General features: G+C 35.3%; 1 protein-coding gene across 1 annotated transcript in view; it reads left to right on the top strand.

Moving 5' to 3' along the window:
- Positions 1 to 22,988, top strand: part of LOC138698967 (NACHT and WD repeat domain-containing protein 2) — a 487,839-nt gene extending 464,851 nt beyond the window's left edge. Inside the window, exons 28-29 of the mRNA XM_069825158.1 lie at positions 12,362 to 12,551; positions 22,074 to 22,988. Of these exons, the coding sequence (XP_069681259.1) occupies positions 12,362 to 12,551; positions 22,074 to 22,256 (373 nt within the window). The 3' untranslated portion in view covers positions 22,257 to 22,988. The remainder of the gene's footprint in view (positions 1 to 12,361; positions 12,552 to 22,073) is intronic.
- Positions 22,989 to 23,259: the final 271 nt, after the last annotated feature.

The raw sequence follows: 23,259 nt of genomic DNA, 5'->3' as shown, positions 1-23,259 counted from the left end.
CTCGGACAGTTACGGAAGGAACATCTGCCTTGCTTACTTTCACTTGTGTTTGTTCACCATTATTATATTTGAAATCCGTTGTACCTTCATGTTTGTGTATCAGTTTTTCAGATATCGTGGGCGATATCACTTTTATATATAATGATTTTTCTTGTGTGTTTAACAGTGGCGTAGCCTGGTTTTCAGACTGGGGTATGTAACCCAATTAATATAGTTTGAAAATGGAATTTCTCATATCTGTATCCAGCATAGCGTATATACCGAATACAATTGTATCATGTAGTATAAACACTGCATATATCTTCCTTGCTAACACAAATTTACAAGTTATTACGTACCTAGTAAAACATCGACAAATAATAGACACACTGAAAAGTGTTTTAATAAACTTAGTTAGGACTATGTAGTAAAAATAAAATTAATAAACTCACGTTCACTATCCTTGGAGTTTTTTTACTTGGTTATATAACGACGCTGTATCAACTACGAGGTTATTTAGCGTTGATGAAGTTGGTGATAGTGAAATGATATTTGGCGAGATGAGGCCGAGGATTCGCCGTAGATTACCTGACATTTACCTTACGGTTGGGGAAAACCTCGGAAAAATCCCAACCAGGCAATCAGCGCAAGCGGGAATCGAACCCACGCCCGATTGCAACTCTGGATCAGCAAGCAAGCACCTTAGCCGACCGAGTTACGCCGGTGGCTCTCCTTGGAGTTTCCCCGAACATTTTTAGTCTTTTTTTTTTTTTTTTTCAAATATTATATGGTTACAAAAATAGTTATGTTTCTAGGCTGCCTTATAAATATTATTTAAATCTTCCTTCATAGCCATTGGTATTTCAAACGGACTTTTCATTAGAAAAGAGAAGACAAGACCAGTAAAACAGTTGGTTTAAAGTCTTACAACCTCACAGCCACGACTCACTTTCATAAATCTTTATATTAAAATGTCTTACACACTTTTTTATGTTCGTACTGATATTCAGTACTAGTTTTGAAGGGCCTGCTTTAATTACGTTTTCTTTTTCACAGAACGTTCCTTCAATTTGTCGATTATACAACAATTTGTTTCCATATTTGATACATTGCGACAATGAAAATGAAACAATTTCCCTTTCACTCACTGCGTGACCTCTTGGATGTACATTGTCAGCGTACATATCTTGGGCCCATAAGCGCGTAACACAAAGATCTTAACCTAAATAATTTATTTCAACACTAAACAATTAAGCTTTCAAAACAGTCTCCAGTGTTCACAAATGAAAAGAGTACACATTTTGGAACAAATAACTCACTCATCATTCTCTATAAGTCACTGGAAATAATATTATAACACAAGCATGACTATACGACAATATGTATTACAACGCTGTACATACACAGGGTCACGAGCATGCTCACTGCACGAGTTTCCTCGGGCTGACGACAGATGTCGTTGAGACGTTGCGAAGTGTTTTTAAACATCAAGCGGGCCGTACCCATAGAGTTACAGTATAATTCTTACTAATCGTCGCGCCTTCTGTTCAAGGTGATTAGATCATAGTGCGAATTCAAAATCAAACATTCTGGGAAAACTTGAGCTGTCCGAAAACGATTATATGTTACAATATTATAATTCATAATTCAGAGTCACCTTGAAGGAAATTGCAGGGTATGTAACACATCTCCCACATCCATGGACGCTACGCCCCTGGTGTTTAATTGCAACATTTCTACCTGTTCCGTGGTTAAGTTGAGAGTTTGTTGTATCCAAAAATGTACATCCATTGCCATAGGACGAGTAGCACTACCGTCAAATTGTACTTTAATTGTATTAAGACGTCGAATTGTAGCCATGTTTGGTTTTCCTGTTGTCACTTTTCTCTAATATGAAGAAAAGTCACACGCGAAAGTATTCGTAAGAATGTAAACACCGCACGAAAATACTTCGGTTTAATGCAACACTTATAGTATACAGTGAATCAATTTACTATTGGGCCAGTGTCGCACTACCACTTTGTAGGTCTTTATTTGACATTTGAAGCAAACATATACAAGAAATTGAAGCTCAGAACATTATTCCAATTTAGACAACACAAACTCACTTCGTAAAGAACACGAATTGGTACTAGAAGAAATAAAACGACTCTCTCAAAAAATGACCTAATATATATGCACACAATTTAATATTGGGCCAGAGAAATTAAACGTTTCCTCTACTGCACAAAAATCTAATCCCTGGTATTTAGTTTGGTTCCCTTTCTGTCTAATGACGGCCCTCAACCGCTGCGGCATTTCTCAATTATTTTCTTGGTATAATTTGAGTCAATAAGTGCCCATTCTTCCTGCAGTCTCTTTTTCAGCTAACATTTTGACTTTATTGCTGTTTATCGCAGTCCCCTTTTCAGTTCTTGCCAACAATTTTCGATTGGGTTTAAGTCTGAACTTTGGAGAGGTGTGTCTATTACTTTCAGGCAGTTATATAACAACCACATTCTGTTCTTTCCAGCTTTATGTTTTGGGTCGTTGTTCTGGTATAACTTAAAAGTGTCTCTAATACTCAACTTTTCAGCATTGTTATGAAGATTACTCTTCAGGAGATTCAGATAGTCATTTTGATTCATTTTAACCTCGATGAAGGCCATCTCCCCTACCCCAGCTGAAGATATGCACCTCAGACCATCACATGTTTAACTGTAGGCTACAAGTTCTTAGTTTTTAGTTCGTCATTTAATCTGCGCCATACAGTTATCCTATTATCAGAACCAGAAACATTTACCTTACTTTCATCCGCAAAAAGCACATCTTTCCACCAGTTTTTATCCTTATTAACATATTCTTTTGCGAATTGAACTATCTTTCTTCTATTCACTTCACTTATGTATGGCTTTCTTCTGGCAGCTCTGTCATTGTACCCTGCTTTCCTAATTACACAACGCACTATTTCTGGATTTACTTTCTTATTAAACTTGTCCAACAATTCGGAAGCAAGTTTTGGTTCACTTATTCTTGGATTAGTTTTACCCATTCTTAGTAAGAACCGTTCTTCACGATTAGTTAATTTCTTTAGTTGACCTGTTTGTGGTACTTTATATTCTATCTACTTTTTGGTATAGTCTAAAAATATTTCCAACATTACTCTTGGGCAAATTTAGCGTATTGCCTATTTGTCTTCGACTTTTACCTCTTGCACCATGGTATATAATCATTTGTCGCTGCTCAAACGTAATGTTGGGTCCTCTTCGCCCCATACCACTCTTGTTAACTTCTGTATGTCCACACAGCACAGAGAACACATCTGAGAGCACATCTGACTCCACCTGAGACTGAACTGAATACCTTGATTGGACAATAACACTGAATGGCCCAATATTAAATTGATGTACTGTTCGGTATTTCGAGGAATTAATACAAATAATGCCTCCTTATGATTGAAATATTTTTACCATGTCATAGTGACTATAGTACAATAATGCAGTTTTCTTACTTTTAATTGTACAATATATTTATATCCATGTATTTTACAATACATTTATTTTAATGCAAAATGTGATTCCGCACATACAGTAAGGATAACATTGGCCCAATATTAAATTGATTCACTGTACACACACTCCGCGTACACGAACTCACTAGGTAACCGCTCCCGTAACCTCGACCGTACTCTGCCGTGGTCGAAGCTAGACAGTTAAACTCTCTAATGTTATTTATTTCAATGACGTATGTTATTCAACGTTACGAAATCTTTCCACGCCGACCAAATCTATTTCGAGAATGATGAGCGAGACTTGAAGCGCACGAGAGTTACGAGACGAGACTCGAAAGACAAGTGCAACGAACACAGCGAGCGAGAGCTGCAGTTGTTGTTCATCTCTAGTATCTTGTTCATCTCTAGTATTGACACTCTGTTTCAAATTTGGGAAGTTCTTCTCTTGAAATCAATCTTATGAATCCGACCTTTGTCTCGCACCACAGACTGCTAAAGATGACTCAGTTATCAGTTGTAGGACGAGCACATAATATCTTTCCATGACTTGCGAGTGACACGGCAACTTTGGAAGTGCAATGTCTTCTGGAACGGCTACACTCATATCCTGAACTCCTGATTATAAGTACTGTTATAGGTGGTTTATCTTGAATTCACGAATATGCTCTTGCTGTGGTATATTAATGTTTGATTCCGATTTCCCATATTTTAAAATTCTTCTGTGTCCTTGCTCATGCACATATTCACGAGCGTCGGTGCACATGGCAAGAAAATTGTTTTCCGAATAGCCAAGCAATCCATTTCTCTACAGAACAGGTCCTCAGTTCATCACACAAATAAAAAGATTTTTAATCATCCCAGAGAGATGTCTACTGCATCTCTTCAGGATGGTTGGTCTCACCTTAATTCCATGGTCTAGAGGAAAATCTTTAATTTGGGACTCCACTTGTGTTGATACTCTAGCTCCATCTCACTAACCGAATACCTCCTGACGCGCAGCATCTGCTGCTGAATTAGCAGTGAAGAAGAAAATCAATAAATATGCTCATCTTTTAGACAATTATATCTTTGTCCCATTTGCTGTGGAGACTTTCGGTCCTTGGAGTTATGACGCTAAAGTTTTGGTATCTCAAATCTGCCAAATTTTGATCTCCATTACTGGTGATCGCCGTTGCACTACTTATTTGCGTCAACGCTTAAGTATTGCTATTCAACGCGGAAATGCAATGAGCGTTTTGGGTACTCTTCCAGAGCCCAGTCATTTGGACGAACTTTTTCTCCTGTAATTTTATTATTTCTATGTAAATGTTTATATTTAGTTTTTATATACGTGTAATTGTAACGGTGAAAATATTGTTAATCAAATAATTTTTTTTCGTAAGTGTATATTATTTTTGGGAGTGTTTTTTGTAAGTAATTTTATGACGTTGTTATTGATAAGTTATGCCTCTTAAAGATAATTTGTTTTTCAATAATTGAATAGGTATGTCCGTCAAATTGCTTATCAAAATCACAATGCTATAATTAGTAAAGTATTATAACATTTACAGTGTTAAACGTTTTCGGCATAAACTGTCATCTTCAGAACACGTAACAATACAAGAATATGAATACTTCGTGTGGAAACATTATGACTAAGATACATGTTGATTACATATTAAAATATTTAAAACCACATTGTATTTGAACATGGACACATAAAATGAATGTTGTTGAATGATAAAATAAAATTACATTATTCAAATATATATATATATATATATATATATATATATATATATATATATATATATATATATATATATATATACACACACACAGGATGTTTAAAAAATACGGGGCATAATTTCAGGTATGTATTTCCCACATGTAGACAATCAAAATAGTTCATTACAACATGTGTCCGGAAATGCTTCATTTCCGAGTTATGGCCTTCACAACATTGAAATTCACCGGAACGTTTTTCTTTCCGCAGGTCGTTGTCATTACAGAAGATGTTCAAAATGTCCACCTCCAGCTTGAATACAGATCTCGCATCGATGTCTCATTGACCTGCGAACACGATCCCAAACTCCAGGAGTATTGCGTATGTCCTCAGAACATGCCACAATTCGATTCCGAAGGGATTCCAAATCAGGCACCGGAGACAAATAAACCAATGATTTTAAATGGCCACACAAGTAGAAATCGAGAGGGTTCTGATCAGGTGAGCGTGGAGACCAAGCAATTGGGCCATCTCTACCTATCCATCGATCAGGAAACCTTCAATCCAAGTACCGGCGAGCCGTACAACTGAAGTGTGCAGGAGCGCCATCATGCAAGAAGTGAATGTGTTGACGATTGATCAGTGGAGTGTCTTCTAAAACATGAGGTATGGTGTTTTCCAGGAAGTTTGTGTACGCCTGCCCCGTAGGTCTGTTTACAAGTACATGGGGTCCAACTAATCGATCACCAATGATACCAGCCCACATGTTGAGGGAGAACCGCACCTGGTGATGAGATGGAACAGTTGCACGTGGGTTTTCATACGCCCATACATGCTGATTGTGGAAATTTGTTATGCCATCTAGTGTAAACTGTGCTTCATTTGTAAATAATACTAAGGCAGGAAAGTTCGGATTTACACCACACTGCTGCAATAACCACTGACAGAACCTAACTCGTGCAGGGTAATCTGCTGGTGACAGGGCCTGTACACGTTGCAAATGATAGGGATACAATTGATACTCTTTCAACAGTCTCCAGACAGTCGTATGAGGAACATTGACTTGCAACGCTACCCTTCGTGTGCTGATAGAAGGAGTCATGTTCACAGCCTCCAGAATCTCCCCCTGTACTTCTGGAGTTGTAGATCTTGGTCGTCCACTTCCCAAACCAGGAGAGTTAAATTTTCCATAATCGCACAGACGGTAATGGAGACGTACAAATGTCTTCCGATCTGGACATTGTCGCTGTGGATACCTCTCCTGGTACAAACGACGAGCCAGCGCAGCATTGCCATCCGCCTTACCGTACATGAAGTATATCTCTGCCAGCTCTTGATTTGAATACATATCGCACAGTCTAACGCCTACACAACACTGAATGTAACCTTCGCCTCGGAATGAACTGTCAGAGTGCCCTCTTAATGTCTCCTTTGACGGCAACGACCTGCGGAAAGAAAAACGTTCCGGTGAATTTCAATGCTGTGAAGGCCATGACTCGGAAATAAAGCATTTCCGGACACATGTTGTAATGAACTATTTTGATTGTCTACATGTGGGAAATACACCTGAAATTATGCCCCGTATTTTTAAACACCCTGTATATATATATATATATATATATATATATATATATATATATATATATTATCTTTCTTCACAAGTTAGCACACGGTGCGATTGTTAGTCAGGTCATTAGAACTGAAAATAATATATTTGTGTAATAAACGGGCTATGAATTTAATATTGTATTAGAAATCATGTTCATCAAAATAATTGGCTTTTATTTAGCGTTAGAAATTCCTGAAAATTAAAATAAAATAGTAATAAATTATTACTATAATAATAATAATAATAATAATAATAATTATTGTTATTGTTATTGTTATTGTTATTGTTATTGTTATTGTTATTGTTATTATTATTGTTATTGTTGGTTTTAATTTAGCGTTAGAAATTCCTGAAAATTAAAATAAAATATTAATAAATTATTACTTATTATTATTATTATTATTATTATTATTATTATTATTATTATTATTATTATTATTATTATTATTATGCATTTCAGAGATTAAGCAATATGTTCATTCCGTCTTCACATTCTAAGTTACTTTAATTTATCTTTTCTATGGGCGTCCCACATTTATATTTGCCTATCAGAGCAGATATTTTTTGAGTATTCGCACGATTCATATGTTGTCGCCAACGTTCACTGAACTTTTTTATATCTTCTTCTCTTATATACCGTATTATCTTTGTTTCATATGTGGTTTCTTTATGAGCAAATTTATCGCCTCCCAAAAATCCATTTCTACAGCTTGTAGGCCTAGGTATATTGTTCCAACGCTCTGTCAGTGGTTCCCAACCTTTTTTGACCGACGACAGGCTTTACTGAACGCCCACAATATCGCGACACACTTATTTGTTTTTAATAATAATAATAATAATAATAATAATAATAATAATAATAATAATAACAATAATAATAACAATAATAATCGGTGATTTTTTTTTCTGGAGAAAAAGGTGGTGGAACTCTGTGTAGAATGTTTTCGTCCAACTAAGACTTTCAAGGTCTAAACGGAATTCAAAGAAAAATTAGATTAGAAACATAGTTATTCACACATATTTCGGTTACATGATGAAGAATGCAACAAGAAAGTGCCGGAGCGCCGTTCCAACGCATTCCGCCAGAAAAAAAGCACTGATAACAACAATTACTTCTATGTAGTGTCGGACATCCAGTGTTGTAGACAGGTGGATGTTAATACATAATCGAAAAAAAAAGCAAGCAGCAACTTGTAGTATTAGTAGTATTTATTTATTTAACCTGGTAGAGATAAGGCCGTCAGGCCTTCTCTGCCCCTCTACCAGGAGGTTCCAACTACAATATCAACAATAAAATTACAATTAAGTTAGTATTAAATTTACAATTACAATTACAAATAATATTACAATTAGTATTAAATTTACAATTACAATAAAATCAAAGTACGAAAAGATTACCTGAATAATTAAAGCTAGATAATTTATCATAGAGAAACAAAGAATATTTTATATTTACTGAATTACAAATTAAATCTAGAATAACAAAATTGTATAGTGATGAAATTACTGAATTTTGAAATATTTTTTGGCATTAGAAAAAAAATGTGTCAAAAATCCCAACCTATCTATGTTGGATGTCCGATAAAAGATTTTTTATTATAGTTTTTGAAAACTCACCTATTTGAATTAATGTGAAGTCTGCGCTTTGTGGATTGCACAGAATTTCTATATACGTGATCTTATGATTCACATGCCAACACGTAAATCATCTTCAATATGTAACAGTCTGTTTCTTTGTTTATGTTTCCCTATTTGTATGCTAAAATCCTGATTGACACAAGTATGACGTTGAAAACGGCAGTTCTAAATGTATTTTTAGTTTATTCGGCACCATTTGACAAACTATTTCCGCCTATAAGACACTCGGGATTTTGTTTATATTCATCTGCACGCCACGTAAAACCATATTGCAAATAGGCCTATTCATCAGTATATTTACGAAAAGCAGTGCGTTTTTTGTGAACCCTGAAGGGAATTTTCGCTCACATCATTTGAATTGGCACTGCTGTCATCTAACCGAGAACTTGATTAAGTTTGTCTTTTTTGATTTAAAAATTTGTCCATGATAAATTATAAATAAAGCAGTTTTGATAAAATAGTCGCACTATCACCCGCACACACGTAGCCTATATACTGAAACTGACCAACATGTTCCGACGATTTTAAACTTTGTTTATTACTAAGTAGAAAGAGTAAACGAATTACTAAGCTTTCTTACAGGTGTTTAGTTTCATTCGAATTATCGTAGGCAGGCAGAAAAATTAAACTATGCATTGTTGCAGTTGTTCACCTTTCACTGGTAAAGTCTGTCTCAAAATAAAATGTACCATATCAAAGACTTCACTGTAAATAAAAATGCCTTGTAAAGAGACTTTCTGGATGGCATAAAATTTATTTTTCAATTCCAAAATTTCGCGACACACTCCTTGGGGCTGCGCGACACATCAGTGTGTCGCAACACACTGGTTGGGAACCACTGCTCTATGTGGTAATCTACGATTCTACAGTATTAATGAATATCACCCGATTGGAAGGTTATCTCTTCTTCTTCTTCTTCTTCTTCTTCTTCTTCTTCTTCCTCTTAGTTTAATCTCTCCCTTTTAGGTGCATTTACACGACCCACGCCACCCGGGCCTTACAGGGCCGCGACCTGTCGGGAGAGGAATTAATCTATGGATCACATACATACTTTTTTGACCACACAAGGACATGGAGGGCCTCCCCGGATGAGGAATCACCTCAATGCCAGGGCCACCTCCGATACAACACAAACATTTAAGACATTACACAGCACTCACTCACACATATGAAAGGATTAAGGGAAGGATCGCCGTTCATGGCCGGACTTTCAAGAGGTACTGTACAATCCCGGCATTTGCCTGGAAATAACTGAGGAAACCATGAAAAACCTCAGTTAGGATTGCCTACCCCTGGGATCGAACCCCGGACCTCCCGAATGCGAGGCCAGCCCTCTCGCTAGCCCGCTCGGTGTTATCTCTTCTGCTGATATAATTATATTTCCATCTCTATGGACTTCACTTTTCTAATCCCAGGTGCGTGCCTTTCATAATTCTGTCCCAGTAAGAAAGAAGGCGTTCCAGTATTTTAAAGCTGCCAGCAATAATTGGGCTCCTTGTTGGTCTGTTGGTCCCTGTTTCTGAAGGACTAGTTATTCGGACCATCCCACCATATCTGGTTTGATCCCCCATCTGACACCCAGGGAATGAGAATACAAAGTCCCCCACGGGGCATTATTATTATTATTATTATTATTATTATTATTATTATTATTATTATTATTATTATTATTATTATTTTGACTACGATTGCTCAAATGTGAGTCACGCTACGCCACTGCATCAATGGAAAGTAGTTTAAAAGTAGGATGCTATGTTTAAATTTTGGATAAATAAAATTACATGACCTTAATCTTAACAGCAAACCGCATGTTTTGTAATTACTGTTATGTTTTTTGGTGTCCAGTGAGAGTAGCCAGAAGTTATAACTGTGGATATCAACACTGTTGTTAACTTCTTTTCTAGGGAAGTTCTGAAGTCATGTTTATGCTTTTATCATTCTTCATTTTACGTACAATGTCAATCAAATAATGATGACTGCACTACAAAATAAAAATACGCAATATATGTCACCAAGAGTCCCTATCCGTTAATTGCATAAAACACGTAAGCTACACATTATCAACCACATTACCACAAAAGACTAACTTGCAGATTCAGTATATAGGCTATATTTCGTCAAAGTTTGCACTCAAATTATTGTCCTGATCCGAAAATAGATAATATGTCAGCTGCCAGCTATTCTGAATTATTTTCACTGCAAAGCAATCAGCTCAAATTCATTGTAACTTTGGTTTTGTTAAATTTCTTAAGCTTAATATTTTGTCATTTATATTAAAGTCGAATAGTCTAAAACAGGCATATCAAAACCCTGCACGTTGTGCAGTCGCGCACATTGTGCACTTGTCTCTGTGCGATGTGCAGTTCCTATTTCCCTACCTGGAGGGAGTGAATCGGCTTGGAGGGGAACGCGACAGGGCTGTACATTACATGCAGTAGCAGAACAGCTTTGGTTTCAGTAACACAGATCAGTACGGGTACTCATTGAGCTGTGATTGTGAATGCGTTATGAAAAATAAAGTGAGGAGTCCACAGATATAACGAAGAAGAGAAATCACGAACCATATAACATAACTGTTATGATGTTTTCCTCAGCCAACAGTAATTATTTTAAAATGAAAGGCTTTCATCATATCATGTGGACCTAATAGTGATGTGAGAATTTAAATCAGATTAGTAAAGTTCTCAAAATATGATATTAGCCAGCTCTTATTTCTTAATTAGTACTCTCACGGCAAGACAAACATGACAATGATGTTGTTTTGGAGTCTGTACTAACACAGCCATCAATGGTTAGACGACTTACAACTTTTAATTGATAAGCTGATAAGTGATGAGAATATTGAGTGAAGAATACATGGTAGGATCTTGAGGTTGTAAGGGAAGAACGCAACTATTTGTAAGGCGGAAACATTTTCTGGAAAAATAATACATAATGGCGAATTTTCCATCTCACGTTACTATATTATGTTACGTTAATAAATCTTTAAACCTGACATAAAGAAAATGTCCTCGCTTCACAGCTTGTGAAGTACTCTTTTAACTCAATTCAGTAACGCTCCAACTTGCTGATATTTCCTCTCAACGTTTTCCAAATAAACTATATATAAATTTAAATTCAAGCTTAATTTATCCAATTTATTAATAATATTGTGAATTTATATTAATATAGAGCAAGGAAATGATTCCAGTGTAAAAGCCTCACAATTTCCTATTGCATGTAATTGGAAGTAGAATATTTTCTTTAACGTGTGTGCACCAATGGTCCCAATAATGCTTGAGGAACAATGAAAGAGTATTACTTTGAAATAATCAGTACCTACAACGTAAAATGAAATACAGTGTTCGTTTTTTGTTGTTTCGAAATTACTGCAATATTTATATTTTCTTCAAATACTGTATACATATCATGTAAATAAATGATTCTTTACTAACCACTGCTTTGTGAATTGTAACTGAGTAAGTCTATTGTTTCTTGTGTTACAATTATTGTCAAATATAGACACTGACAATAATTGTGATTTTTCCTTCTGCTAAGTATGTTTATAATGTCCAAATGTCAATTTAATTGAACACTAGAAGTGCAGAATAGATTCTTGTACATCCCTCCCGCTAAGAACTGGTAAGAGCAACACGTGAATGACGCAATCTGCACAGACCGGCGTTCCGCGCACATACACTGCACTTTCAGTGTCTGATTTCTGACATGCCTGATCTAAAATCTACAAAGAATATTTATCACACTGCTAAAAAAAGATTTGAAGAGCATTTTCTACATGGTAAACAATGTAAAAATAATAATAATAATAATAATAATAATAATAATAATAATAATTAATAATAATAATATAAAACCAAATTCTGTAATTTAGATATTTGAGAAATGAACTGTTGTTGTGATATCTAACAATCGAAATTGTTATGGCATATCATTGTGACAGGACCTCAGACGCTCAGATGATAGCCAACTTCCGAATGCAAGCGGAACTGAGTGCGATTGAAAGTACGGAGGACGGCAAGAACATTGTGCTGGGAACTGTGGACGGCTGCCTCTCTGTGCTTGCCATTGCAGATCCAGCCAAACCAGAAATGAAGGAGTATTTAGCAGCTTTACCTTCCCGTGATGAAGAGGTATGTCTACAAGATTAAACTTGTTTTTTTTTTATTAAGTTAGTCCTCCAGGATTCTATTGCAGTATATTTTATTTACTGTCGCATTTTCCCACAGTAGTCCTCACCCGGAGATTCGAATAGGGAACTATTTTGACTCCAGAATATTTTACTATAAGAATAGTCATCATTGTAGTGCGTTTTAGACAAAATTTTAGCTGTTTTCACATAAGCAACATCTTTTTATACTATGGCGGCTACATCACTCATTCACAACCCGTCTTTGGTCTGCAGGCCCATTGAACCTAGTTATAAGGATTTTTAGAATCCTAAAAACATTCCCCACTTCCGCCACTTGTGGGACGCTATATTTTATGCTGTGACAGGACAGCATATGAAAATATTTCCTCTGTTTCTGGCGAAACAGTTATACCGCTGTGACTCGGTCCCAGAGCCTTGTTTATTGAAAACAGTTTGCACCACGGGAAGGTGAGGATGGGATTTGGACAGGAGAAGTTGAATGTGTCACGTCACTATCCTTTGTATATGTATACAGAGTGAACCATAAGTGATGCCATTAATTTCAGGGGGTTATTCTTTGAGATATTTCATACAAAACAATTTAATACAATTTTGCTCGTTTTTGCTTCTTTTTCCAGAAAAAAATCGTTTTATATGAAACATTTCATAGCTTGTTTTGGGAAAGCCATTGATTTAAGTAATAATATGTTTAGTCAGTTTAATATATCAGTGTGTTATGAAATTAAATGATAGGAAAATTATTAAGGCCCATTCACAATGAAAATTAAACATAAACTTAAGCATATAAACATATGCCACAAACATAAGTAGACTGAGCATATTGGGAATTAAAACAATGGCTTTCTGAAAACACGCTATGAAATGTTTAATATAAAACAATTTCTTCTCGAAAAGAAAGCAAAAAACGAGCAAAATTGTTTAAACTCTTTTGTTTGAAATATCTCAAAGAATGACCTCCTGAAATTAATTATATTACTTACGGTTGACTCTGTATAGTACTGGTACCGCTACATAGTGGTCCAGGAATCCTGAAAACCTGGCCAAAACACTTTTCGCCTACAATGAGTTATATCCATCAGTTTTTTCGAGACGAATATTATTTTAGGACGAAAAAAAACACGTACATTAATAATGTTTGTAAGGAAGTGTTTACAATTTCAAGTAGTAAAAAATTTAGCATTTTGAGTATTTTTTCTCAGTATATATGACTTACAAGAAAGATTACAATATAGACTAAGCATCTTAAAGTCTCATCATTTTACTTTATATTAAGAAAATTATCTATTTTTAATACGTTTTAATTTTTCAAAATGGCGACTGCTTTCTGTTTCAAAATTCGGAGTTTCAATCATAACTCAATTTTTCTGTTTTTCTGTTTTCTTATGTTTTAAACCAAAGATAGGTTTACAAATCTAACCATCATTCAGGAATCTAGGTAAATATATAGTCTTTAATCTACATTTAAAATTAAGAAACCGATTTTAAAGGTATTTTTGCTAATAAATTTTTTTTTCTAGACAATTTATCCAACATAAGAGCATGATTTTGGTACAGATTGTAAATATGTTTATGTTAACACACACACACACACACACAAAATTCGGAACTTTGTCTTCAGTAGTTTCAGAGATATCATTAAAACAGATTTGAAAATTTCTGTTGGCAGGAAAACAAGGTAAAATTTCCCCTTCAAAATTTTAAACACAGCACAGTATTACTCATAAAAATCGTAATTTTGAAAGTAATGTAGGTATTTTAATACCTAATTGTTTAACAAAATATATATTAAAAATTATTTTGAAAAATCAAATATTTTAAGCTGTATAGGCGTTTTTACCCCATTAAATATATTTACACTTTATATAAATTCATTCGAAATCATGTAACAGTTGAGGCTCCTCTACCAGTTTCAGGAGGTTAAGCACAGATATAGGTAACTTCTTTCTCTTATGTTTTTGGGTCATCGGGTCTCTTTAGGTGGAAGTCCTTGGTTCGCTTGAGACCAGCAGCTGAAGCAGCACATCTCTCTTGAAAGTTGAATAGTCTAAAATCTACGCAGAATATTTATCACATTGCTAAAAAAAACTTGAGCATTTTCTCTCTTAGTGTCCTCTCTTGAGCATTTTCCAGAATGATGCTCTTAGCACTCTTTGCTTGTTTCTCGCCTCTTAGGCCTTTTCCGACAAAATTCAGACAATAATATTAAAACTAGTTGGGTTATTATTAAAAATTAAACTAGTTGATACCCAAAGAATGAAAATATTTGTTTTTTTTAACCAGTGATTACAAAGAAAAGGTTTCAATATCTATTGCAAATTCTTGTAAGGACTTAGATATAAATAGTACTGATAACTTGAACATTCAAGATTATCCGGAAGATGCTGTAAATGGTTATTTATGAGATACATTTGAGACTGAATTTCCAGATCTCATATTTATTCCCACCACTGCATTGCAGCAAAAATGTATATTAAATCATTTAAAAACAAGAAATTACTCTAGATATGATGAAATACTAAGTAAAGTTCTAATAGCCTGTTCTCAAATAATTTATCTTTCTTTGAGCAATTTATGCAATTTATTAATGTAATGTTGTATTTTTCCAGAAATACTCAAATACTCATAATACAACCAACATACAAAACAAGAGATAGATGTAGTATTGCATTATAGACTCGTATCATTATTGACAATATTTTCAAAAGTATTTGAGAAAGTAGTTGTATCTAACAGATTATATCATTATTTGGAACCCAACAATATCAATATATTAGTTTTATAACAGTCTGGATTTAGAAAACAAAAATCGACAGAAGATGAAGCTTTTAGGTTGGAGGATGAAGTATTGAATTCAAGGAATGGCACGATGATCTTCGACGGGCAACACGTCATCTTCTCTCACGACTTGAAAAATGTATTCAGGTGGACGGTGAAATATGTGAAGATGTTCAATAAAAATCTCGTAATTTGAACAAGAAATAAGATAAAATAAAACAACAAAAAAGTTGTTTAACTTTTCTAGTAAACAATTCTATCTCGACTAATATTCCGCACAGACATATATTCAAATGAATCTTTTTGTCCAATACTGTGATCTCCCATAATAATGACCTTTCCTCCTCTAACCCGTACATAAACAGACACATTTAAATGAAATGCAATAAGCTGTTTGAAAAGTTGTACCTAGAAAGCAAGTTACATTACGATGTAGAAGAAACTGGTTATGAAAAAGTGTAGAGTATTCATAAAGGTGGAAAGTGAGTTTTCATTTCACAATATGAAAGAGCTCATTGTTAATATAAAACGTACAGATTTTAAGTAGGACGGGAGGATATTTTTAGACCAACTATTGGAAAAGAGAGCCTACACGTAACTAGTAGTGACAATGGAGTTAGAGTAGTCAACTTTGCCACATCGAAAAAATTAATTGTCAAAAGTACAACATTCCCCCATAAGGATATACATAAATATACTTGGAATTCTCCAGATGGATTGAAACACAACCAAATAGATCACATCTTGATAGATAAACGGAGACATACTAGTATAGTAGACATTCGAACTTTCAGGGGTGCAGACTGTAATTCTGACAATTATTTGGTAATTGGAGAATTAAGAGAAAGACTATCAGTAGCCAAGCGAGTAGAGCAACAAGTTAATATTACTAAATTCAATATTTTGAAATTAAAGGACGAGGAAACTAAGCAAAATTATCAGGTCGAAATTTCTAATAGGTTTGCCACTTTTGAAAGTTCCGACGAAGTTGAGAAAGAATTAGATGTTAACAGCGTGTGGGAAAATATCAGAGATAGTATCAAAATTGCAGCAGAACAGAGCATAGGTTATTATGAAACTAAGAAAAAGAAACCGTGGTTTGATGAACGTTGTTGCATTGCAGTAGAAAGAAGGAAACAGGCAAAATTGAAATTCTTACAGGATCCAGTTGAGGAGAAGAGAGATAATTATTTCAATGAAATACGGGAAGCAAGTCGGACACTTAGGAATAAAAAGAGAGGTTACTTGAAGAAAAAACTGAATGAGGTAGAAACAAATAGTAAGAATAAAAACATTAGAGATTTATATAAGGGTATAAAGAAATTTAAGAACGGATATCAGCCAAGGGTAAACGTGATCATGGATGAGAATGGTGACTTGCTTGCAGTCTCTCATTTAATCCTTAACAGATGGAAAAACTATTTTGCGCAACTAATAAATGTACAGTTTCCCTGGAAAAGGATGAAACGATTGAATATTCCTAAGTCTCAGATGTAAGACACTGCGCATGATCGGAGACCAGAGCACTGATACACAAGATAACGAATATTGAGTTACTTAAATTCAGGCTATTTGGTTTGTTACTACCATCGTTCCGAAATTCATTTCAAAAACTGCAAAAAATATGATAATATTACGTAAATAAAAGATAAATATATACATAAATCATGTAGTTAAATCGACAATGGACCTTCATGACTAGATCGACACTCCGCACAGAAAGGAACGCTTTCATGTCGTTTCAATAGCTCAGACGGTAAGACTTCTGCGTGTTGTGTAGAAGAGTGCGAGTTCGATTCTTAGTATACACAACGATTTTTTTTTGGTCTACATAACGTTGAAATAGCTAAGTAACGTTGAAATAGAGTTTTACAAAGTCCTGAGATTAAGTGTTAATGATCGCAAACAATACAAAATTACAAATTATAATACTATAAACGTTAATCTAATGAATGCATTTGCATCATTTTATATATATATATATATATATATATATATATATATATATATATATATATATATATTAAAAACTAACAATAAGAATGAAATGAAAAAAAATATTCCTAAGCCACACAGACACACATTTCCCAAGGCTTAGAGTCCTATCACTGTTGCAGTTATTGACTAATTACATATATTAATACTAATTATTAAATGCATCTGTTAAGTAACCAATTGCAGTATCTTTTGCAAAATCTTGAATGTTTAAGTTGTCAATAATATTTCTGTACTATATACTATAATACGTTAAACGAATTTGCAATGTATTTAGGATCCTCTACTTTATAATCATTGGTTTTAATGAAAAAAATATTTTCTTTCTTAGGATATCTACAAGTTTAAATTTAATCATATTCCGAATAGGTTTAATTGTATTATCTGAATTTTGTACTTTTCTATTCAAATATATTCTATTTCCCTCTTTCATAACTTTTGATAAATTACAGTGTACTTCTTGCAGTATTTAAGAACATGAGGATCATTACATTGCAACACATTACATATAGATTCTTCTTTTTTAATACATGAGATTTTGAAGTCCCTGCGTTATCTACATGTTTTTACTTTTGAATTTTTTCACAACATTGAGTGGAGAACATCCACTGAAGTGATTATGAAATTAAGTGAAAAATGCAATACATTTTCTCTTAATATCAGTAGTACCAGTATCATATACGTTTTTCCAAGATTCATTTTGTAGACATAAATGTGAATAATCACTAGATACAGCATTTACGATCCTTTCTTAGTTTTTAAATTAATATTTTTAAATTGTTCAGTAACATTGGAAACACTTAGGATTTGTGTATCATGTTCAGACAAACCATTGATTATAGTTCTGTCGAATAGGAATTCAGTCTAATTCTGTGTACAAAACATTTATCAATGGCTGTGCTACTTCAGCTTGTATGCTGTGGGAAAATGACTCTGCGACTAAGGTTTCCAGTTTCAAGGAGTGAATTTAATTTACTTTTACGGAAAAGTTCCGAGAGATAATCTATTTTTATGTCACTACAGATCACAAATTCCATATGAGATTTCTGAAGTCTTTTCTTTACAAATTCAATGTTGGCTACAAATATTAATAAATAATGTAAGAAATATGAATGATTGTAGTTACGAGTCTGATTTACATTATAAAAAGCAAGAAGTTACATTCCTCCGCAAGATTCGAACTTTCGATGATGGTTTTGTCGTCCAACGCACAACCACGGACCTATTCAATGTTTATGTTAATAACCTACAATTTAGCTGTAGCAATGTGGTGTCATAACTTTGGGTTTGTTTACTTAATGTAATTAGATTTAATTTGATTAGTTTCGCAACAATTGGACTTCCCCTTATTTCCTGTTATTTAGATATTTAATTTAAGGTTGATTTATTAACTCTTACTATGCAAGATTCCTGTTACTTCAATAATTCTGTATCACGTTAAATAGTCATTGTCTACACTAAAGTATTATCGTCATCCCTCATTTCTCATCGTAATGGCGAACCGACGTGACATGAGACAGCGAGTTATAGCTCTAGTTGAGGCTGGATATGGGGCTAGATCTGCTGGCCGTTTGGTCGGTGTTCCTGGTGGGTTCATCGTTACCAAAATTTAGGGGAGGTCGAAAATCGCCCTATTCCTGGGCGTTCGCGGATTTCTTCCTTGGAAGAGGATGCTCTCTTATTCGAGACAGTTCGACAGGACCCCTTTCTGACTGCTAACGAAATAAGAGCAGCATCTAACTTTCCCGGCTCTTCACAGACTGTGATCAGCAGGTTGAGGAACCGCGGTATAAGGAGCCGGAGGGCTGCGCAAATGGAAATATTGGGGGAAGCACAAGCTGTCGACCATCTTGCCTTCGCTACCAATCGAGTGGATTTCGATTGGAGAAATGTAATTTTCTCCGACGAAACAACCATCTTGAGTGATTACGAAAGTCCTGTCCGTGTCTATCGTGAGGATGGTCTCTGACATGACCGGCATTATGTGCACCGACGTGAAAGATCGGGGCGCTTTAGCATATCGTGTTAGGGGTGGATGTCTTACAATGGACCTGGCGTTATAGAACGCATCGATGGCCGGTTTAATGCGGGAACTTACGAGCACATTCTGGAAAATATATTCCTTCTCTCCGCCCGAGAACGTTTTCCCGAAGGAACATTGCTGTTCCAGCAGGCTAACCATCCCGTGCACTATGCTGCAAGCATTCAAAGATGGTTTCAAAGGAGACCCGAGATCGAAATCATTAATTGGCCTCCGAAGTCACCTGATTTGAATGTCATCGAAAATTTATGGGCGGAATTGAAAAAGAGAAGGATAGCCACCTATGCCCACCGACGCCCTCGAAATCGAGACGAATTGTGGATCAAGTTGTTGACACCTGGGAAGATCTCGCCGGGGATCAGAACTTATTGCACAATCTCCTGACATCCATATCGGATCGACTTAGAGCTGTAATAGAAGCTGATGGCATGTGGACAAGATTTTAAGTTAACAGGTCTCTTTTTGTTTCTTATGATTTTTGTTTGAGGAAGAATACTTTTAACTTTCAAGTAAGATTTATTTTTTTTTTTTGACGAGGTTCAGCCCACTTGTAAGACCCAGAAATTGGGCATAAATTATTCCATATTTTTCGACAAATTAGACTGTCGAGGAACTCTGAACAAATTAATTACACTTCAATAAAAAAAAGTTTTACCCGGGTTCGAACACGAGACGTTTCGGTTATACAGTGGAACCGACACGCTACTATATGAGCTAACGAGACAAGACAGTGACAGCAGCAGTCCAGAATGTAGATCCCTTAGCAGGCATTTGCCATTCGGTACAGTGAAGCAATGATATTTTGTGACTCGAGCTATGTTGTGATATCCTGGCTTTAAATGGCAGTCTTCTTCGTGATCCTTATTTTGGTCCTTGTCCTTGTTGTGGTCCTTGTAACAATTCTTGTACTATTTGTCATGGTATGTATCGTTACGTCTATATCGAGTGAACCGCGCTGTAGAACTTTAACTTCCGACGACCAAGAATCGTCTCATTCTTTTTCAAGGTAACTGTACATAGGCAAATAGAAATGATCGGGACGAAATTGGAATACAAACTGCTGAGCCATTTATACCCGAACCCACGCTTTCAGAAGTCGAAATTGCGATAGAAAATCTGAAAAAGTACAAGTCTCCAGGTATCGATCAAATTCCAGCAGAATTAATACAAGAGGGTGGAAGTGCATTATATAGCGATATTTATAAACTTGTACTTGCAATTTGGGAAAAGGAAATTGCACCAGAACAATGGAAGGAGTCCATAATTGTACCTATTTTTAAGAAGGGGGACAAAACCAACTGTGGTAACTTTCGAGGAATATCATTTTTGTTGACGTCGTACAAAATTTTGTCCAATATTCTTTTGAGAAGATTAGCTCCGTACGTAGATGAAATTATTGGGGTTTTAGGCGTAATAGATCGACTATTGATCAGATTTTTTGTATTCGACAGATAATGGAGAAAAAATGGGAGTATAAGGGTACAGTACATCAGTTATTCATAGATTTCAAAAAGGCATATGACTCTGTTAAGAGGGAAGTATTATATGATATTCTTATTGAATTTGGTATTCCGAAGAAACTAGTTCGATTAATTAAAATGTGTCTCAGTGAAACATACAGCAGAGTCCGTATAGGTCAATTTCTATCTGATGTTTTTCCAATTCACTGCGGGCTAAAGCAGGGAGATGCGCTATCACCTTTACTTTTTAACTTCGCTTTAGAATATGCCATTAGGAAAGTTTAGGATAACAGGCAGGATTTGGAATTGAACAGGTTACATCAGCTTCTTGTCTATGCGGATGACGTGAATATGTTAGGAGAAAACCCACAAACGATTAGGGAAAACACGGAAATTTTACTTGAAGCAAGTAAAGCGATCGGTTTGGAAGTAAATCCCGAAAAGACAAAGTATATGATTATGTCTCGTGACCAGAACATTGTACGAAATGGAAATATAAAAATTGGAGATTTATCCTTGGAAGGGGTGGAAAAAGTCAAATATCTTGGAGCAACAGTAACAAATATAAATGACACTCGGGAGGAAATTAAACGCAGAATAAATATGGGAAATTCGTGTTATTGTTCGGTTGAGAAGCTTTTATCATCTAGTCTGCTGTCAAAAAATCTGAAAGTTAGAATTTATAAAACAGTTATATTACCGGTTGTTCTATATGGCTGTGAAACTTGGACTGTCACTCTGAGAGAGGAACATAGGTTAAGGGTGTTTGAGAATAAGGTGCTTAGGAAAATATTTGGGGCTAAGCGGGATGAAGTTACAGGAGAATGGAGAAAGTTACACAATGCAGAACTGCACGCATTGTATTCTTCACCTGACATAATTAGGAACATTAAATCCAGACGTTTGAGATGGGCAGGGCATGTAGCACGTATGGGCGAATCCAGAAATGCATATAGAGTGTTAGTTGGGAGACCGGAGGGGAAAAAGACCTTTGGGGAGGCCGAGACGTAGATGGGAAGATAATATTAAAATGGATTTGAGAGAAGTGGGATATGATGATAGAGACTGGATTAATCTTGCACAGGATAGGGACTGATGGCGGGCTTATGTGAGGACGGCAATGAACCTTCGGGTTTCTTAAAAGCCATTTGTAAGTAAGTAACAAATTTTAAGTCCGCTTGTTACTTGTGGCTCACTGAATATTTATTGCGAATGCTTTGTAATATTGCAGTGGAAGAAGAAGATAGAGAAACTAAAGGCTCAGACCCTCTTCAAGGCAGCAGCTTCAATCGCCAAACTTTCAACAAAGTTCCTCAACAGTGACAAGGCAGAAGACGATGAAGACGAAATGGAAGAGCTCCAAGGATCCCTGCAGGACGACGATGCAGATGCTGATGACGAAGACGACTCATAATTGGTAATTGACGTCATCAATGCAAATTCAAACACAAACTTATTTAAAACTGTATTTCTAACATTAGACTGTCTTGAGTAAAAGCTAAACTAAACACTATGAAGTGCCACAGATGAGCAAAAGTAATTATGTAATTTCATGTATGCCTAACCTATCTATTCAGTTTTTCAGAATATGAAGTAATTTTCAATTGCGGATAATTGCGGCAAAATAAATCAATATCAATTTCTGAGGAGATATCCACATTCTTCCTCTTCCTCTTCCTTTTCCTCATCTTCTTTCTCTTCTTCTGCTGCATTTCTTCACATTTTACTTTCTCACTATACGAAGTATAAAGAAATTAGAGAGAGCATTGTGATGCTTCGAAAAATTACATTTCGAGATTTTCGCAGAAATGCACCTTTTCAGTATTTCTCATATCGAAAAAGAGGTTCGGGCATCATGTCTGTCTGCCCGCGCCTCTATCTGTATGTATGTCTGTGCACAGCGAATTCATCTATTAGACAAATTTTGTTCATATTCAGAGCCCCAGAAGGAATCTTTATTTGAAATCAAGAACACAAAATGATGCATCATTTCAAGAATCAGAAGACGATTTTCTACATGATTTGTGTAGGCTATTACGTATAATAAAATGATATGAGGAGATCAAGTCAACATAAACTGAAAATCATTTTCCTAAGAGGTATTAAATATAAGTAATCTTCATCTTACGATGTTTGGTGACATAAATATAAGTAGGCATTTAAAACCATCACCTCAAATATCTCCCATACTACTACTGATATCGTCGAGTTGTTTTTGCTATATTTAAGGGCACATAAGAGCCCACAAATCTAGCCTATAAAAATGAAAATTAAAAAGTGTTTCCAGCACAAAATTTTATTTTTTAATGGAGCAATGGGTATAAGTGCAGCAGAAATGCTTTTTTTCCTTGGTTATTTAACGACACTGTATCAACTACTGAGCTATTTAGCATCAATGGAATTGATGATGGCAAGAT

This window comes from Periplaneta americana, chromosome 1 (genome assembly GCF_040183065.1).
Source record: "Periplaneta americana isolate PAMFEO1 chromosome 1, P.americana_PAMFEO1_priV1, whole genome shotgun sequence".
Taxonomy (NCBI): Eukaryota; Metazoa; Arthropoda; class Insecta; order Blattodea; family Blattidae; genus Periplaneta; species Periplaneta americana.
Note: the sequence above shows the minus strand (reverse complement) of the source record. Positions and strands in the feature narration are given on the sequence as shown.